The following is a 20244-nucleotide window of genomic DNA, read 5'->3' on the forward strand; positions in this document are numbered from 1 at the left end:
GGGGTGAGACTCTTCTTCAATGGACTTTCACTTTTCTATTGGCATTTGACACCTTTCAAACAACCATACACTTTTAAGAGCATTCCATCCCTATTTCTTGCTAAATTCAAAACACGAGCACAAACAAGTAATAATAAACCTAAATAATAACAATAATAATAATAATAATAATAATAGAAAATTTTGATATTAATAATCCAACTTTTTATTCATTCACTGTGAATAATCTCACTTTTGAATTATTTTTTAATAATTCAATCTTTGCCTTTAGTTTGCTAGGAACATAATCTTTTATTTTATAATAATTCAACCTTTGCCCTTAATTTGCCATCAACATACCCTTACAGTATGTTAACAGTAAACTAAGAGCAAATGTTGAATTATTAAAAAATAATTCGAAGGTGAAATTTATTCACGACGAATTGATAAAAGATTGGATTATTAATATTAATTTTTCAATAATAATAATATTGGAACATTCAACAAAATTTATCCATGACCAAGTCTATAAAATTTAAATTTAGTTTGGTTGATAGATTAGAAATTAAAGCTCATGTCAAAATTTCAACGGGCATCTCTTCATTTTTATCTTCCGAGTCCTGACCCATCATTGACTAGGATAAATGATTTATACTTTTTTCGTCTCTCTCATAATACACCATTTATTTTAAACGAAAATTAATAAAAAAGAAATTAAATTCGAGAATAAGAAAAAAAGTTTAAGTAGATAATACATATAAGTAATTAAGATAAAAAAAATATGTTTATAAACATGATTAAAAAAAAAGTGAAACTAATTCTAAAAATAAAATGATGCAAATTAGATTGAACAAAATAAAAATTAATGATCATTAATTAAGAGGTAGGGTCAAGTAGTTTTGACTCTATTGTACATCTTTTAAAGCAAAGATATTTTTCTTGATGAATATCATTAATATATGATATGTTTATTGACTAGAATGTATTTTATTAATTAAACAAAAAGTCAACTTCCTACAAGAAAATGAAAGTTAATGCCCCAACAGGTAACTGTATTATTTATCCATAATCTCTTAAAAATACTTCTTCAATTTGAGAGATATATTTCCATTTGATTAAAATAATAAACTTATGTAAATAAAAAACAAATATGTTTCAGTTTGATTAAAATAATAAATTTATATGAATAAAAAATATATATGTTGTATACTTTTAGTTTGATTAAAATAATAAATTTGTAGAACAAAGGGAGTATATTGTTCTCTCTCATAAGTATTTTGATTCACTTACAAGTTACCAATGTGTTCGATCTGACAAGAAATTTCACCGTTGTAGCAACACAATACTCCTCGGTTCCTTTAAATTTTTTAGATAACACAAATCGATGTGAACTTTTAATTGTTCAACTTACGCAAAGAAACTAGACGAGCAGTCGAGCACACTCTGGAATATATGGCTTAGCTGACTATTCCCATCAAGTGTTAGAGGCATATTAGATCTCAGCTTTTAGTCGTCAATGAGCGTCTGTAGCGACAAACTCGAGTACAAGCCAAAACAACTCCTAAGCAGATGACCTCATCTTTCTACCCTTACCAGACCTGATCTAGTTTCACTAAAGCAAAAACCGTAAGAGACTGGAACTAGCAATGTAACGCATGCCCAACAATCATGAAGTCGGGAGAGTATTATACACGCAGAGATCAAGGTTAAGCCATTGTTGATGGAAAATATGAACATCGGTCAATCTGCTTACGCAGGCAGAGAGGGCTTAACCATTTTTATGAGCATCTGCCTAAATATTGTGAAGGCTTTGCCAGCCATAATTTAGGCAGTAATCAAAGATGTTCCACAGATAGAACTTCTGCAGCATAACTTGTCGAATATAAGACGGGCACAATCCACATATACCCCATACGAGTACAGTTTTAGCTAACACTATTGGAGAAAACAGTTTGAAGCTCATTATGCAAGGACTCAATGGGGTCAGCCCAATAAACCACCGATCGTATTCACGTACACAAGGAAGAGGATAGCTAAGAATTAATTAATTAATATTTTGAATATATTATGATATCATTATTTTTGTTAGTGATGTCAGCAGTTTGTTATTTCTGTTTTGCTTAAATACTGGATGCTTGCACTGTAATGGGTATCAAAAAGTTTGTTATTGAGTTTACTCATTTTGGAGAGATCCTCCTCTCGAAGTGGGGTGCGTTATTTTATCATTCTCAGAGAATATTCAAGAAATAGTAACTGCTTGTATCTGGAAACTTCCCTTTCTGAAAAATATTAATATACTCATATAGTTGATTCCTTACAAACCTGGTATCAGAGCATCGCCGATCAGTGAACGGAGAAGATGGCCCCTTCCACAGTGACTCAGAGGATCGATCAACTGGAACAAGGTATGACGGAGATGCGCTCAATCGTGGCTGAGGAGATCGCAAATGCCCTAGCTAACTCGCGAGTTGAACAGCAACAGCAGTTATTGGAACATCTCCGGTGATAGTTGACTGTTCTTTCACTTCAGTTGGAAGGGAAGGTGGCGCACAACCGTGAGGAGCAGGAGCGTTTCCAGCGAGAAGTGCGAGACTCGTTGGGAGCCCTACGCTCGCGTTTCGAAGGCGAATCAGGGGAATCAGATGCTAGGGCACCACCACGTCGGTTCTCACCAAATCAATTTCTTAATCAAGATGATGGGGGTATGGGTTTGAACCCAGTTAACAATGCCAATTGGAGATTCAAGAGGTTGGACATGCCCGCCTTTAATGGAGAGAACCCGGATGGATGGATCCTCCGTGCTGAACACTTCTTTAAGTCTTATCGACTTTTAGAGGAGGATAAGCTAGAGGCGGCGGTGGTGGCGCTGGAAGGTGATGCTCTATTCTGGTATCAATGGGAGCACAAGCGTCATCCTATGACCACTTGGGGCGAAATGAAGGGATTAATCCTGAGGAAATTTCGATCCACCTCCACCGGCACACTCCAAGAACAGTGGTTGAATAATCGCCAGCTAGGAGGAGTGGATGAGTATCGCAGAAGATTCATCGAGCTCTTGGCTCCCCTGGAAGGTGTTCCTGAAGAAATAGCTATGGGGCAATTTATAAATGGCCTTAAGGAAGAGGTACGGGCCGAAATAAGGATACTAGGCCCAATAACCTTGGACCATGCAATGGATCTGGCGGCAAAAGTGGAAGAGAAGTTAAGTATTGGGCCTCCTCATAAAATACAGCCCAAATCCAAACTTTCCCTTTTTTAAAACATAATCCAAAAACCCTAAATACCTTTCCTCCATCTTCCTACTCCACGAATCTTCCCACTCCTTCTCAGAACCAAATCACACCTCACCATCAAAATAGAACCCTCAATTCCACAAATATAAACCAAAAACCCGGAGAAATAAGGAGATTAACAGAGCGGGAGGTCCAACAAAAGAGGGAGAAGGGATTATGCTTTAAGTGCGATGATAAATGGTTCATTGGCCATAGATGTCGTAGAAAAGAGCTCAGTGTGTTGATTTCACAAGATGAGGAGTATGGAGAGGAATCTGAATTGAATACAGACGGGCAAACGAAGGAGATGGCACATACAGAGATGGCGGAGGAATTACAACCCGAAATATCCTTCAATTCTGTTATGGGATTCACGAGCCCTCGCACTTTGAAAATGCTGGGTTACATATTGGGCAAGGAAGTAGTAGTGATGATCGATCCAGGTGCCACTCACAACTTCATCTCCAGAGAAGTGGTCGAGACGTTGGGTGTTCCCCTTTTCCCTACAAAATCGTTCGGTGTGTCATTGGGGACAGGGGAATCCGTGCAAGGAACAGGGTTGTGCAAAGAAGTCAGTCTACAACTTCCAGGTATGGTTATTATTGAGGACTTCCTTCCTCTTCCTCCGGGAAATTTGGATGTTATTTTAGGGGTTCAATGGTTGGAAAAATTGGGGACTATCATGACTAACTGGAAAACCCAAACCTTAAAATTTCAGTTGGGTAGTGAGCATATAACTCTTAAGGGGGACCCTTCGCTGGGAAGGACTAAAATCTCATTGAAAGCCATGATACGAACCTTGCAGAAGGAGGGTGGGGGGTATTTAGTCGAATTCAATCAAATGTCAAGTGATCCCCGTAAAGATGACGGGTTGGAAATGGGACAAGTTCCCTCAATACTACATGGGGTTTTGCAGGAGTTTAAACACGTTTTCAACATGCCCTTGGGTTTACCTCCTAAGAGAACCTATGATCATGCCATAGTACTCAAAGATGGTACCGATCCTATTAGTCTGAGACCTTATAGATATCCTTAAGGACTGAAAAATGAGATAGAGTCCTTAATTGCAGATATGTTGACAGCAGGGATAATTCAACCTTCACAAAGTCCTTTTTCCAGTCCTATTTTGTTGGTGAAGAAAAAGGATGGGTCGTGGCGGTTCTGTGTGGATTATAGGGCACTCAACAAGGTAACTGTCCCAAACAAGTTCCCTATTCCGGTCATAGATGAATTACTGGATGAGTTGAGTGGGGCTACGGTGTTCAGTAAACTTGACCTTAAATCCGGGTATCACCAAATACGAATGAGACATGAGGATATCCACAAAACTGCCTTCCGTACACATGAAGGTCACTATGAGTTCTTAGTGATGCCATTCGGATTAACCAATGCCCCGGACACATTCCAAGCGGTTATGAATGAGGTGTTCCGACCATACTTAAGGAAATCCGTGTTGGTTTTCTTCGATGACATCTTGGTCTACAGCAAGTCATGGGAGGCACATAGTTTACATTTACAACAAACATTAGAGTTACTCTCTAATCATCATCTATTCGCGAATTGGAAGAAGTGTGACATTGGAAAACAGGAGGTGTCGTATCTGGGACATGTCATTTCGCAGGATGGGGTGGCGGTGGATCAATCAAAAATCACAGCAGTTACTTCATGGCCTGTCCCTACGAACATTAGGGAGCTTCGAGGATTTTTGGGGTTAACAGGTTATTATCGTAAATTTGTGAAGAATTACGCCTCCATAGCTGCTCCCCTCACTGCCCAACTCAAGAAAGATCAATTCAAATGGAGTGAAGAGGCCACCCAAGCCTTTATAACTTTGAAGTGTGCTATGACCCAGGTACCGGTCTTGGCAATGCCAGATTTTAATCAGATGTTTATAATTGAAGCGGATGCATCCCGCTATGGGATAGGAGCGGTACTTATGCAATTAGATCATCCCTTAGCCTTCTTCAGCAAAGTCTTAGGGCAACGAGCTCGGCAAAAATCAATATATGAGAAGGAGCTGATGGCAATCGTCCTGTCAGTAATGAAATGGCGCCAGTATCTTCTGGGAAGGAAGTTCATTATTCGCACAGATCAACAAAGTCTCAGGTTTCTTATGGCTCAGAAAGAAGTGGGATCGGAGTATCAAAGATGGATGAGTAAATTAATGAGGTATGAATTTGAAATCCAGTATAAACCGGGGGCTCATAACAAGGTGGCCGATGCGTTGTCACGTAAGGAACAGCCCGAAATTGATTGCAACGCCCTCATTTCAGCTGGAGGAATCAAATGGGAAGAATTTCAAAAGGAGCTGCACAAGGACCCATTTATTCAGCAATTGGTTCATGCCATTCAACTAGGGGAAACGATACCTAAAGGCTATAATATTGAGCATAGAAATCTTAAATACAAGGGGAGGTTGGTTATTCCTGGTAACTCGCATTTAGTCACTAAATTGTTGGCAGAATATCATGACTCAGTCATTGGTGGTCACTCTGGGGATTTTAAAACATATCAACGTTTGGCTAGAGAATGGTATTGGCCGGGAATGCGGCGTTGTGTATCGAAATATATATCCTCCTGTATTATTTGCCAGCGCAACAAACACTCAACCCTCAGCCCAGCAGGATTACTACAACCTCTACCTATCCCATCTCAGGTTTGGGAAGACCTAACGATGGATTTTATTGAGAAGCTGCCAAAATCCCATGGTTACGATACGATATTAGTAGTGGTGGATCGTCTATCTAAATATGCTCATTTCATTCCTCTTAAGCATCCGTTTACGGCCCAAGGAGTGGCAGCAGTATTTATCCATGAGATTGTCAGATTACATGGTTTTCCTTCTACTATCGTATCTGATCGCGATAAAATTTTCATGAGTCACTTTTGGAAGGGGTTATTTCGCCTTCAAGGCACTCACTTGAAAAGGAGTACAGCGTACCACCCACAAACGGATGGTCAGAGCGAAGTGGTGAATAAGGGAGTTGAAACGTATCTGAGGTGCTTCGTTGGAGATAAGCCTAAAGGCTGGAGTAAATGGCTGGACTGGGCAGAATACTGGTATAACACTTCCCATCACAACTCAATATCATGTACTCCTTTCAAAGCCCTATATGGGCGAGATCCTCCTGTATTGATCCGTTTTGAGAAGGGTAGTACTGCAAATTCATCTCTTGAAGAACAGTTGCAGGAACGGGATGCCATACTCGATGATTTGAAGGCTCACTTACTACGAGCTCAGCAAATCATGAAAAAACAAGCTGATGCTAAAAGAAGGGATATGGAATTCGCAGTGGGGGATCTTGTGTTCCTGAAATTACAACCTTACCGCCAAAAATCGGTGGTTACCAGGCTACATGAAAAGTTGGCTGCTCGTTACTTTGGACCCTTTGAAGTATTGGAGAGAGTGGGGAAGGTTGCCTATAAATTAGCATTACCTCTAGAAGCCAAGATACACCCAGTTTTCCACATCTCACAGCTCAAGAAAGCCGTAGGTTCTGCTCAGGTAAACCCTACTATTCCTACTCAACTGACTGAGGATATGATCTTGGTGGCTGAACCAGAGGAGGTATTGGGAGTTCGTAATGAATCGATCGGAGGAGTTGCGACCGCGGAAGTGCCAGAATTTGAGGCCACTTGGGAGGATTATGCTTCCTTGGATGCTCGTTTTCCTGACTTTCACCTTGAGGACAAGGTGGCTCTTTGTGGCGGAGGTGATGCAAGGACTCAATGGGGTCAGCCCAATAAACCACCGATCGTATTCACGTACACAAGGAAGAGGACAGCTAAGAATTAATTAATTAATATTTTGAATATATTATGATATCATTATTTTTGTTAGTGATGTCAGCAGTTTGTTATTTCTGTTTTGCTTAAATACTGGATGCTTGCACTGTAATGGGTATCAAAAAGTTTGTTATTGAGTTTACTCATTTTGGAGAGATCCTCCTCTCGAAGTGGGGTGCGTTATTTTATCATTCTCAGAGAATATTCAAGAAATAGTAACTGCTTGTATCTGGAAACTTCCCTTTCTGAAAAATATTAATATACTCATATAGTTGATTCCTTACACATTACTTAACAAAGGCCTCCGATTTAGCACCGTATGAATTGAAAAAACTTTAATTGTATAGAAGTACTTCCACTCTCTATAGTCTTTGTTGAGGCACAGAAGTTTTGGACAATACTCCAGCCTTGAGCTTATTTCACATGCCAACACAGATTAAGATATACCTGAGCAAGCACAGAGACAAGTCATTAAAGTATAGCATAACCTTAGAGATTGGCTCCAAAAGACTTGACAGCAAATATCATCTACAACGTCACAAAAATAGGAAGCTCGCATGATTTAATGAGTCATTTTACTATAGTCAATTATATTCCAAAACCAAAGAACTATAAGTCTTTGGCGCCATCGAGAATGTGCAAACAAGAAACACGTTAGACTAAAAATCTAAACTATAGAGCATAAGATACATATCATTAACACTCTATGGGATCATGAAGAACTAACGTTCAAGGATTCAGGTAACAGAATGAACTTGTGTTCCTCAAGAAAATTAGTATATTTGAAACAAACTAGCAAAAAAATGTTATCTATTAAAAGAACTTTGTGTAGTGTACCATGTCTCTCAATACAATACTTATTTTATGAGCATTGTTACCTAGTTCAACAATAAAGTGTGATGCAAAACTTGTCAGCCAAAACACAACATTTCTTTGTTTCTTTGTCAAGAATGTCTATCAAACCATGCACATGGAAAGAAACCAAGCACACCTATCAAATGAGATGATGGAATCATAAGTAGTTCATAATCCCCAATTTCGAAAAAAAACAAAATATAAACAATAATACAATATAAACAGTTGGGTTGTAATCGACATGAGCAATACGTACCATCCAGTCGAAAAAAAACATGGGGCTAGGCAGTGTAAATGATAAATCATCCGACACAAAAACATGTCAATACTCAGCAAGGGATGACTTTCACCCTGTTAGCTTCAATTACCCAGGATCTTCAGAGAGAGAAACAAGTTCCCAATTTACAAGTCCTCATTCACAAAATTCATGTTGCTTTGTATTACCCGACAATGATCCCACTGTTGCGGCAGCATCCACTTAGACTACACAACACCTAAGTCCAGTAGATGCTGAAAGTGATTTGATATCGCCAACGTCTACATAAGCCCTGTGTAAGATTGGATATACAGCAGTGTCAGGCAAAAGACCTAATTTGAGCATATCTGCGTGCAGCATGCATAAGTTTTGGACATTCTGAGCTCGAGAATGACCCTGAATAATGACTATGTACGTGACTACATCAGCTCTTATACCATAAGATCTCATACTAGAAAATAGCTTACTAGCTCTAAGTATTCGTCCTTCATTACAAAGACCTTGTATAAGAGCTGTAAAGGCTACATGATTGAAAGGACTAGCTCCCGGGTCAATTTGATCTAGACCACTTTCATAAAATGTAGATTTCAGAAAAATATTAAGTGCATCATTAACAAGCCCATCTTTGCACAACCCATTAATAAGAGAACTCATTGTGTAAGCATTAGGTATGAGCCCTTCCTCTTGCATTTCTTTGTACATCCTAAGAGCACCTTTCGTGTCTCCGTTTTTGAAATGCCCTTTGATTAAAATTGTATAAGTTACGACATTGGACGAAATCCCTTTAACGGACATTTCTGAATATACACCCTTTGCAGAATCCAAATCCCCTTTTAGACAATATCCATCTATAAGTGTAGTGAAGGTGACGGCATTAGGTTCAATGCCTTCTTCTATCATTTGTGAACAAAGTAACAGAGCTTTCTCCATGTCTCCTTGTATGCAATGCCCACTAATTAGAGAATTATACGTCACAGAATTCGCAAAAACTCCTTCATTTTTCATCTTAGGAAGTAAATCACTTGCTTCTGCTATCCTCCCTACTTCACATAAACCTTTGATAAGAATGTTATAAGTATAAACATCAGGAAGAATACTAAAAATTTCCATCTCCTGATACATGGCCAGGGATTCAGAGATATATCCAGCCTTGGAGAGCCCATCCATCAAACTATTGTACACAATTACATTGGGAGGAACACCACTCTTTATCATATAAGAAAAGAGACTTCTAGCAATCTCCACTTTACCATCTGTGCAAAAACCATTAATCAAAATTCCAAATGTAACAATATTAGGCACCAAGCTAGAATTTAGCATTTCCTTATACAATCCCACAACACGACGAAAGTCACCTATTTTACAGTATCCATTCATCAGAACATTGTAAGTGTATAAATTTGGATTCACACCAGATTTTTTCATCACCTTAAACAAATGCTCCCCTTCTAACAACCTACCCTCATTACACAAACCACGAATCAAGCTCGTGTAGCTAACAACAGTTGTTTTGAACCCTTTTTCTACCATTTCATCAAACAACTCACGCGATTTTCCTAAATTCCCTTCACTGCAACTGGCATCAATCAAAATACTGTAAGTAATAACATTAGGAACAAACCTCTTTTGAATCATCTCATTATAAATTTTCCAAAAGGAATCAAATCTAGCTGCCTTAACTAATACATTCAATAGCGCATTACACGCCTGAATAGCAGGCAATCCTTCTATTTTATAAAAAACCCAAATCGCTTGATCAACAAAACCCAATTCAGCTAATGCGGTTATGAACACACTAAACACATTAATATCAAATTTAGACCCGTCATCGACTCGATTCAAGTCCTTGAAAACAATGGAACAAACACGAGGCAACGGGCAAAATTTAAGGAGATCCTGGATTAGGCATTTTAACAAACACCTTGCCTGCAAGTACCATTTGGCCCTGCTTAATACATGAACAACAGCTGCATGAACTCGTCGATTCTTAGCTACATTGATCGAAAAGGAAACTGAATTGAAGTAATAAAGTGCTTGATCAGGGGTTTTGCTATCCAATATTGTAGTAATTATCTTAGACATGTAATCATTTGATGATGAAGTACAAGAACAACAACATTTGGTAGTGTTTAGACATGCTAAAGGTAGTCTATTGATATAAAATGGAGTCCTCTGTCGTAAAAAAACCCTCAACATTTGCTCAAACTGAAAACAAACAAATTACCCAACTCCAGTATGAAATATCTGAGATGGGATCATACAATTTATGGGTTTTTAGCATGTAAAATCTAATTGAAAGATGGGTAAGTGAGAATTACCTCAACGAAATGTTCTGTAAGAAAGAAGGGGAAATGCTGCTGGGATTTGGGAGTTTGAAGTTGACAACTTGACATACAAATGGAGGAAATTAGGTTTATTCATCATGAAATATATTTTTTAAATGTTTTGGAAATTCTTCAAAGATAACGAAATTTAATTTAATCGGCAATAATAATTGAATCAAATGGGTTGAATCTTGAATGAGTTAAATCTTCAATAAACGGATTGAATTAAGTTACATTTAAAAATTTTAAATTTATTTAAATAGGTAATTAATTATTATTATTTTTGTAGTGCGGTAAATTAAAAGAAAGAGAGATTAATCCTTAGCCCCTCAAAATTTTATATTTTTCGCTTTGGTTGACTAATAAGTTTGTTACATGCTTATTTATAGACATGAATTAATTATTAATTTTCTAATTTTATTCACCAACTAAAAAACACTGCATCTCAAACATATATCATTTTCGTCAATTTATTTTTGATCTTATTCTCCTACTAACAATCTATCCAAATTAATTATTTATCAAATATTATAACAAATTGAGAGGATGTACTATTTGGTATTTGGTAATAACAATATATGTTTGAAATGAAATAGAACTAAACAGGCCTAAAAAACTAATGTAACTCACTTATAAATTTTAATTACCACCTGATTTCAATTTTCACTCACATCAAGCATTAAATAAAAAGTAAGAGAATTCATTTCTATTTCTAAAAGTACTAGGAAGTATTTAACAAATAACATCCGTTGGTATGATTTAACTTTTTGATAGAAAAAAATAACAAAGAGCATATTGCTGTCATTTTTTAAGTTTTTAAAGGATTAAAAAAATCATCAATATAACGTCTAAATCGAATGATTAAATAAAAAAGATAAAACATTTCCAAAACAACTCAAGTTTCATTGAAGACTAAGAATCATTTTCTTAATTTATTCGTCTATTCATTTTATGAATTTTTTATTATTTATTAAATTTTTTTTTATAATAAAAAACCAACAATTAATTATTATATTTATCAAATATTCAAACATCTTTACAACACGGCAACACCTAACTCATAGCAACAACCACTTTTAACTAATCATACCAAACAAGATTCATTCCTCAATCATCACAAATGCACACAAAACACAACACTTAATACTAACACACCCTAATAATACCATTACATTATGTTTTACGACAATGAAAGCAACGATTGATGAACAACATTAAAATAATAAAGAAATTCAAACAAACAACAAGAATAAATACAAAAGAGTTAACGTGGTTTACTATCAATGTGATAACTACATCCACCGGCACCGAGAACGAACAATTTACTATAAACTCAAAAGATTTACAAAAAGATAAATCAAGAATTGCAGTGGCTCACTTTCTTACTTGTAATTTCTCTCCTAAAAACCCTAGCCCTAGTTTTGAGAAGTTTATATATAAAATCTCGTAGAAAAAAAGATTAGAGCCTAATTAAACACAAGTAACCGTCAATAAACTCGTGCAAAAACTAACTTCCTGCAAAAATGTAAGGAGCGACAAGTTGTCACTTATAAGCAGCAATTCATCACTAAACTTTTCCAAAACAGAATTTGGCGACGAGCCATCGCAACTCGCAAGAAAAATTTTCTTTTGCATTTCAATCAACACACCTTTGATCCAAACTCTTTCGGCTTGTTTGATTAGGGGTATTAAATGGTGGTAATGGGAATGATTAATAGTGTAAAATTTCATCAAAAATTCCATACCACAAAAAAGTTTTTTTATTTACAAATTTCCATTACTATTTAATAGCACATCTCCCAATGATAATGCATAGGAATAAATTTTAAGAAGAAAATAAGATAATTGAAGTTAAACAAGCATGACCATCAAGGTAGCAAAGAGTTTTTCAACCAAAATTACACTTAATTTTCATTTCTATTGCCACCGCTTATTACCACCTACCAAACGGGCCGTTAATACTTCATCTTCTTCACCCATTATCAACACATTACAAGTGCCATTATCAATTTTAACAAATATCTGCTCAATAACATCACTTATGAGTTTACAACATTTCAAAAACAAAAAAAATATCATGCAAGAAAACTCAAATATTACAAATTCTATAAATGATAATACTCCGTTTCATTATATTTACTATTAAAATTAATATTTTTCAACACAATATGTCGAAATCGAGTACGACTGAGAAAGTATTACACAACTTAATTTACTCACCGGTGTTAACATCACATAGGATTAGTGGATTACAACCAATTCATACACTCATAATCAAAATTACATATAATAAAACTAGCATAATCCATAATATTAGCACTATAATCATCATAATTATTCATTCATTCATCAGAACCAGTAATTTCAACAACCCTAACATTACTCCCCCTACCATTACCCTCTCTTTGACTTTCCCACTCAATTTCCATGACAAATTTAGGAACTACAACAGTTAACACACCATTCTCCATCGATGAGCTCAACAACCCAACCTTTGCATCCTCTGGAAGCTTCAATCGCCACGAGAATCTTCCATCAATGGCGGCAATTGTTACAAATCCGCCATCATCCGTCGTAACTTGGATCTCGTCTTTCTCAATTCCGGTTAATTCTGCTACAATTAAGTGAGCTTCTGGAATTTCCTTGCATTCGAGTCGAGTTCTGATGTTGCCTGATGTTTCGACGGAAAGTTCGGAGTAAGGGATTGTACGAGATGTGTGTGGAGGAGAGGAAAAGGGGAAGGAAGGGAGATTTGGGAATGGAGGGAAAGGGAAATTGGGGTGAAAGAATTGATCCCAGAAATCTTGGGAAAATGGGGTGAATGGGGTTGGATTGTTGAAGGTGTTTCTTGGGATTAGTGACATTGTGAATTTGTGATTGCTCGAGCTCTACCCTCTATTGTGATGAACATAAGGAGCACAAGATTGGTCTGAATTCTGATATAGAAGAGCATTACTCCCATAGAAGGATCTGGACACAAGGGTAGCTTTTAGTCTTTTGTGTCTTTATGCTCTTGGGACCCCACCTCACACACTACTTCTAGATTTTTTTAGTGGAGGATAAGCCCATGGTTCAGAAATACGGTTTCGGTATTCACAAAACGGATTTTACTATCAATACAAATGATTTCATGGTCAATATGGCTTATATTTTACAGCCTTATTTTTACACTGTGGATAAGCCTGAAGAGTGAAGAGTGAAGGAATAGAAGGCTAAAAGAGGTCAAAGGAACAACAAGCATCGAATATAACATTAGATGCTTCCATTAAAATAAAACTCGATTTTCTATATTTAAAATACTATAGTAATAGTAATTGTCTAACTACTTTAAAAACTACTCTATTTTTCCTATCAATTAGCACCTTCTTTCATTTTAATTTTTGCATCTTCTTTCATTTTAATCTATCTAATCGAATTTACACCTTTTTCATTTTAGATATATATCATCACCACATAACCCCACTTATAAACTTACATTACATATCAAATACTCGATATATTTAACTAATCCATTATAAATATAATTTCTCCCTCCAATTTATTAAACATGCTCATCTCCTCTTCTTGTAGATTAAATTAATAGTTGTTAAAATTGGTTGAAAATTAAACTTACCTTCATAAATATTCTCACTAGCTTTTAAAATATCTTTAAGAGGGTGCTTATAAGGCGTTTGAATGGTCTATTCTAGCTGGGAATGGCCTATATCATGGCCATTCTTGCTTAAAAGTTGACATATCATTCTACACATATTATAATTTTTTTTAAACATGAACATTTTTTTTCTTTTTCTCAACCAAGTCTTAAGTGTCGTGTTGAGTTCACACTTTTACAACTATAAGTACATATTATCAAGAGGGTGAGTATATTAACTTTAGAAAATCTTTAATATATGATTGTACCGTAATGCACCAAAATACTTTCTTAAGACAACAATTTCTTTTTTATTTTAAAGAACTTGAGACAATAATTTCATTAATGAGTAATGACACACGAAACATCAAACTAAAGAAACTTTCTTTTATTTCTTCCAAACAAAAGTTTGCCATCTTAGACTTTTGTTGGCAAAGTTTGCCATCTTAGACTTAATATTCTAACATATAAAGGCACTTAACCTAAAATGGTTAAAATGATACTCCTTTGATATTAGAGATATTAAGTATATGCAATTTAAGTTTCAATATAAATAATTTTTAAAAATAAAATAGCAACATATTCTTGAAATAAGACGCAATAAGATCTATTAATTATTATTTTCACTTTAAAATATATCATCGAATATATATCAGCTAAGCTATTGTCTAAAAAAGTTCCACTATAAAACCAAGCCATACCCTTCATACTTGCATAGTAGTATTAGCTTAGCCCATTCCTTTTGTATTAAGAAAAGAATATACCAAAGTGTGAACCATCTAAACAAACATTCCCATTAATCCACCTTACTAAGTAACCTAAAGGCTAAAATGCACAAAAACGTTGCGCTTCTACCAAGCAATCTTCCACAACACAAAACGTAACAAAACTCCATAACTATATTTGGCGCCATCCTCTTACTTCCCAATTCCCAAATAATCCCTTATCCCCCACCATTTTTCTTCGATTTCTGTTTTCTTTCAAGTCTGGAAACTTCAAATTTGTTCATCAATGGCGGAACAAAGATCAGAAATTGCATTCTTTGATTTAGAAACTACTGTACCGACTAAACAAGGTCAAGGTTTTGCTATCCTTGAATTTGGAGCCATTTTAGTTTGCCCTAGAAAACTTGTTGAACTCGAGAGCTACTCCACTCTGATTTGCCCTAAAGATCTTTCTCTTATCTCCACTAAATCTGAACGATGTAACGGAATTTCGCGTGCTGCTGTTTCAGTCGCTCCTCCGTTTTCCTTCGTCGCCGATAAAGTCTTCGACATTCTTAATGGTTTGCTTTTTCTTAATACCTTTTCCAATGAATTTATTGAAATACTGCAAGTGAGAGAAATTGTTGGAGGCATGTTTAACAGAATTTGATTTGTTTGTTCTTTTGATGGATGAATTTCAGGGAGGATTTGGGCTGGGCATAATATATTGAGATTTGATTGTCCGCGAATCAGGGAAGCTTTTGCGGAAATAGGTCGTCCTTCGCCGGAGCCGAAAGGCATAATTGATTCTTTCGCTTTACTTACTGAAAGATTTGGTCGTCGTGCTGGTAATATGAAGGTAATTTCATTTAAATGATGTTCACTAAAGATTTCTTTTTTAATTTGTTGCTTTGTTTGCTACTTAGTTCTGCCTATAATTTAAGTTTAACTTTCTACTAATCACATATTCACATCAAATTAAGGTTCATTATATGAGGTTTCCGTTCAAGGGAACAATTGATCCTAAGGCTGCAACCATCAGCTTTGGGTTGTGGGTTTTTAACACAATTTTAGTTAGTTTATGACTATGTCTAACTGAAATCATGGTGTAATGTTAGTTCCATGGAAAAATGACTAGAAAACATACTTTATAAGGCAAAAATGTGCAAGCTATTTGTAATTTATCATTTTTACATTTCATTTTTTCCCTTGAATATTTTATGCCTTATTCAGAAAGTTCATTTTCAATTGCAAATAACAATTATTGGTTCAAATGTACTTTCATGTAACAAGGAAATTCTATTTGGAAAGGAAAGATAAGATATGTTGTTCTTGTGTTAAGTTTGTTTTCTGAATTTGCAGATGCAATGGAAGGTTTAGTTAACTGGCTTTGATCAAATGATTAACTTAACTATGGATGAATTTTAAAAATCTTTTTGACTTACTCTGTTTTGTGTTAATCTTAAACGGCTATAGGTTGGTGATTGATTTTTTAATGATTTTACTTTTCAGATGGCTACTCTTGCCACGTATTTTGGATTGGGACCGCAAACTCACAGGTAATGTTCCTATTCCAATTGCTAATTCCCCATTTTCTTCACATATTTGATGGGTTTTCTTGTGGAAATGATGGGTGATGGGTGTGGAGGATCATGTATTGTGTCGATCAGAGTACAATATTGATATACTTTTTGATTAATGGATGGGTGGGAATGAGTGTTTAGTTACGGTGCTGTTATAAAAGAGATGACAGTGCTGAATGGAATATCTTATCTATTTCTTCTATTCATCTATAAGATCTTATTGTTGATATGGCATTTTTTTGTATAATCCAGGTATCTAGGCCCGTTTGCATGCACCAACTATTCCCAGGGGCCTGAAGTTAACAACCAAGGAAATCTTCAGTGGCCCTATGGTCTGTGGGGACTCGAACATGTGACCTAAAGGATATAATCCAAAACCTCAACAAGTTGAGCTAGCACTAGGATTTTTATGAGACCGTCTCACAGTGAGACAATCTCATAAAAGAAGCCCATAAGCTAAAAGTTTCTATTATTAGGCTATTTAACTTAAGTATGATGCATGTCTCACGATGAGATCGTCTCATACAAGAAATTGTGTTCTCCCTATTATATAAAATTCACTTGCATTTGCCTTAAAATTATAAACTAACAACAACATCAATGACAGTGCCTCAATCTCAAAAGATTGGGGTCGACTGCATGAAAACCAATATATCAATTTCAATGGTCGTCCACATGGATTCTTCTTCATTCATTTAGGTCTTCTTCCATCTTAATTTGTAAGTTTAGATCCTTCATATCATTTTCACTTTTGTCGTCCAAGTCATTTTCGGTCTTCTTCGCCCTCTTTTAAAGTCTCCCGAGCTCTATTCTTTTATCTTTACCCCGTCTTTGCACATGGTCAAACCATCTTAAAGAATTTTCTATCATTTTTCCTCGATGTTTACAACTCCTAAACCATTATATTTCTCTTCAAATTCTATCACTTAACCCATTCATCCATTGAAGCATTTGCATTTCTGCTTCTTGCATGTAAATTGTAATTACTTGTTTACTGACGTTGGTGAATGTTATTTCATGTAAATTATAATTACTTGTTTGAGCCAAGTAATAATTGTGAACTGGGAAATGCTGTCTTTAATTAGTGATAATTATGCTGTTTTCAGCATGCCTGCTTAATAATCTTATTCCTTTTTGTTCTTGAATGATTTCAGGAGTTTAGATGATGTACGCATGAATCTTGACGTTCTCAAGCATTGCGCAACTGTTCTCTTCTTGGTAATATTTATTTATTGGGTTCTTTATTGTATAGCTAATATCTAAGTCTAAGCCTTGTTGGTCTGCTGTTAGCCTGTTACAAGCTGCCTGCACCTGGGATTAGCTTTTAGGGTGATTTAGATGACCTCAAAAAGTTTAGGCGCTTAATATTATGAAATGAGGGTAGTAACTAGGTTTTTTGTTTATGGCTGATTTCGAGCACCAGATCAAATTTTTTTTGAGAGGGGGGAATAGTCTGGTGGGAGGGACCCATTAGTATTATTTTTTATTTATTTATAAAAAATACTTGCAACAAAAACATGTACTCCCTCCGTCTCTTTTGAGTTTATTTGAGTTATATGTTGTAAATTCAAAAGGAATGACGATGTAGTTTTTTGAAAATTTTGGGGGCCCAGGCTACCCCTTGGATCTACCTCTGATTGCTAGGACAGTTTTCGGGTATTTAGGTCTGTAATTTTGGCTAACACTGTTGTAAGAAATGTGCTCATAGAACTTTTCTGTTTCTCTGTGTACAGGAGTCTAGTCTTCCAGATATTCTTGCAAGTGATAGTTGGGTTTCTCCAACTTCTGCTAGAGTCACTCATAGTGGCGGAAGGGTTCTGCCAATGTCTATGAGCTACTCTCCTGACTTAGATACCAGCTCTGCAAACCATTCAAATCAAACCTTGGGGGAGCAGATTCTCAATTTTGTTAAGCCCAGTAGACCTGGAACAGAATCTTTCAATATGACGAGGTTTTCTGAGGAAATAATGGATGATGCCATCCAAGTAGATAATGGAGCAGAAGAAAGGCCTTTAACTGAACCTTCAGAGGCTCGCTCACTGACTATAGCTGAGGGTAGCAACAGTTTGTCCGACTTCATAACTCCCGATGATGTTTCTATTACTTCTATCAGTGCAGCTCTTGCTCCATCCTATAATTGCAACCGCAGGGTGCAAATACTGCATAACAGCAACGTACTGAAGCTTCACTGTAATAACCTGAAAGTGCGATTTGGTATTTCAACGAAGTTTGTTGATCAAGCAGGCCGCCCTAGGTTAAGCTTTGTGGTGGATGCTCCTCCAAGCCTATGTCAAGTTCTGGATGTGTGTGATAATCATGCACAAAGCTTGTTTAAGGAGTCTGGTAGCATGTCTGATTGGAGGCCCATCGTTACCAGAAAGAATGGATATTTGAATTCCCCTACTCTACGGCTCCAGTATGTTCGTTTTCCTCACTTCCTCTTCCATCTTATTTTAATGCCTTCATTAACCTATAGTAGTCTTATTACCATTCTTAAACCTGATACATGATGTATGTAATTGCAATTGAATTATGGGGGAGAATATAATCCCTGCCTAAATTGATGATTTCTTGTAATGAAGTAAAACTAGTCATTTTTCCACGTTGTCGAACGCACCTTCAGTTACTGTTAGAGAATTGTAGCAAAACTTGGGGGAAAATACCGAGAACTTTATATTTCACCCTTACAATACTTCTAAAACTGAGGGTACAAAAGTACACCACAGCTAAACTTCAGAAGTTAAGTATCTTTTGTTTGTACTGTATGGTAGATTAGTTGGTTTCCCTAGTCTTATCGGAAGAAGTGAGAAAGCCAGTGATCACCCATGAAAGGATTAGAGAAAACTCTTGATTGGTTTAGAGAAGAAAAGCTGTTGTGATGTAGTTCAAAAGAGACGTCTTATTTTCTTAAAAGAGATTCTCTGATTTGAATCTTCAATTGTTTTCTGTTTTTGCAGTATACCCACAGTTGTAACTGGGAACGTTGCCAAATATGGCACCGAAATGTTCCAGAAAGAAGCAGCTTCAGGTGCTGAACAAAAACTCGTATTCAGCAAATTTGATGCTGCAGAACTTGAAAGCTTAATTGTAGCCAGGACTTCCATTGACGTGTTCTTTACCTTCGATCAATATGATTACCAGCAGAACGCAGGGGTCCGATTAGTAGCGATCAAGCTGGTTATCTGTTCTACGTGACAGTGCTGTTCTTACCACGTTTGTTTGACAACGAAAATCAAGGATACATCCTTATTATACTGGAATAGAATGTGCAGGGGAAGGTAGGGTTTAAAATGATAGGTTTGGATGTTGTAGGAGTTAATATGATGGTAATTGTATTTTCTTCTTATTTATATGCTAACCCTACATTCTTTTCCATATGTAATCTGTAATATTATTGATGTTTAATATATTTATCTAATCATTGTTTGGTAGTAGTGAAGTACAAATTGAAAGCTTTTTAAAAGAATTGGGTGTAGTTCTCGTATTAAGCTTAGTGTCTGTTTCTAATTTTATTATTTACAGCATGTCTGATATGTAATTGGCATGATTTTAAGTTAGTTTAAGTATATTGTCCTAGTGGTCAAAATTTTTCCTTTTTATTTTTATAATACGGGTTTTTTTTTTTTTTTTTTTTTTTTTTTTTTTTTTTTACTAATATTGGTTGGTAGAGTTGTGCATAATCGACTCAATTAAGTGATATCAAGTACGATCCGATCCATCTTAACATTCGCGAGCTCGATGAAAAAAGGTGTTACCTGCCACTATCTTTTTCATTGTATCGCTACCTTTTTTTACTCGGTTTTTAATTTTGTCCCCTCTTCACAACTCTCTCAACTCAAACAATTAATTATTTA

The 20244-nt window shown here is 36.0% G+C and overlaps 4 protein-coding genes across 5 annotated transcripts; 2 read left to right on the forward strand and 2 right to left on the reverse strand.

Moving 5' to 3' along the window:
* The first annotated feature begins 2338 nt into the window (after positions 1-2338).
* LOC130799195 (uncharacterized) lies at positions 2339-4287 on the forward strand. The gene is made up of 3 exons (XM_057662304.1): positions 2339-2446; positions 2510-3103; positions 3310-4287. The coding sequence occupies exons 1-3, from the start codon at positions 2339-2341 to the stop codon at positions 4285-4287; spliced, it is 1680 nt and encodes a 559-aa protein (XP_057518287.1).
* A 905-nt stretch (positions 4288-5192) lies between these two features.
* LOC130799922 (pentatricopeptide repeat-containing protein At5g61400) lies at positions 5193-10677 on the reverse strand. 2 transcript variants are annotated; one of them, XM_057663222.1, is made up of 2 exons: positions 7916-10677; positions 5193-7484 (listed from the first exon to the last, which is right to left on the reverse strand). In XM_057663222.1, the coding sequence occupies exon 1, from the start codon at positions 10342-10344 to the stop codon at positions 8371-8373; it is 1974 nt and encodes a 657-aa protein (XP_057519205.1). In that variant the 5' UTR covers positions 10345-10677; the 3' UTR covers positions 5193-7484; positions 7916-8370. The 2 variants fall into 2 exon arrangements, with proteins under 2 accessions (XP_057519205.1, XP_057519204.1); XM_057663221.1 differs by having other exon boundaries at positions 5773-7484; positions 8149-10677.
* A 1903-nt stretch (positions 10678-12580) lies between these two features.
* On the reverse strand, positions 12581-13517 carry LOC130800279 (18.3 kDa class I heat shock protein-like). Its single transcript, XM_057663736.1, has one exon. It carries the CDS (start codon positions 13334-13336, stop codon positions 12815-12817), a length of 522 nt encoding a protein of 173 aa, XP_057519719.1. The 5' UTR covers positions 13337-13517; the 3' UTR covers positions 12581-12814.
* Positions 13518-14842: 1325 nt separating this feature from the next.
* Positions 14843-19821, forward strand: LOC130799883 (protein NEN1-like). The gene is made up of 6 exons (XM_057663159.1): positions 14843-15388; positions 15509-15666; positions 16320-16366; positions 17545-17608; positions 18124-18806; positions 19348-19821. Exons 1-6 carry the CDS (start codon positions 15115-15117, stop codon positions 19583-19585), a joined length of 1464 nt encoding a protein of 487 aa, XP_057519142.1. The 5' UTR covers positions 14843-15114; the 3' UTR covers positions 19586-19821.
* Positions 19822-20244: the final 423 nt, after the last annotated feature.

Source organism: Amaranthus tricolor, chromosome 14 (assembly GCF_026212465.1).
Source record: "Amaranthus tricolor cultivar Red isolate AtriRed21 chromosome 14, ASM2621246v1, whole genome shotgun sequence".
Classification (NCBI taxonomy): domain Eukaryota; kingdom Viridiplantae; phylum Streptophyta; class Magnoliopsida; order Caryophyllales; family Amaranthaceae; genus Amaranthus; species Amaranthus tricolor.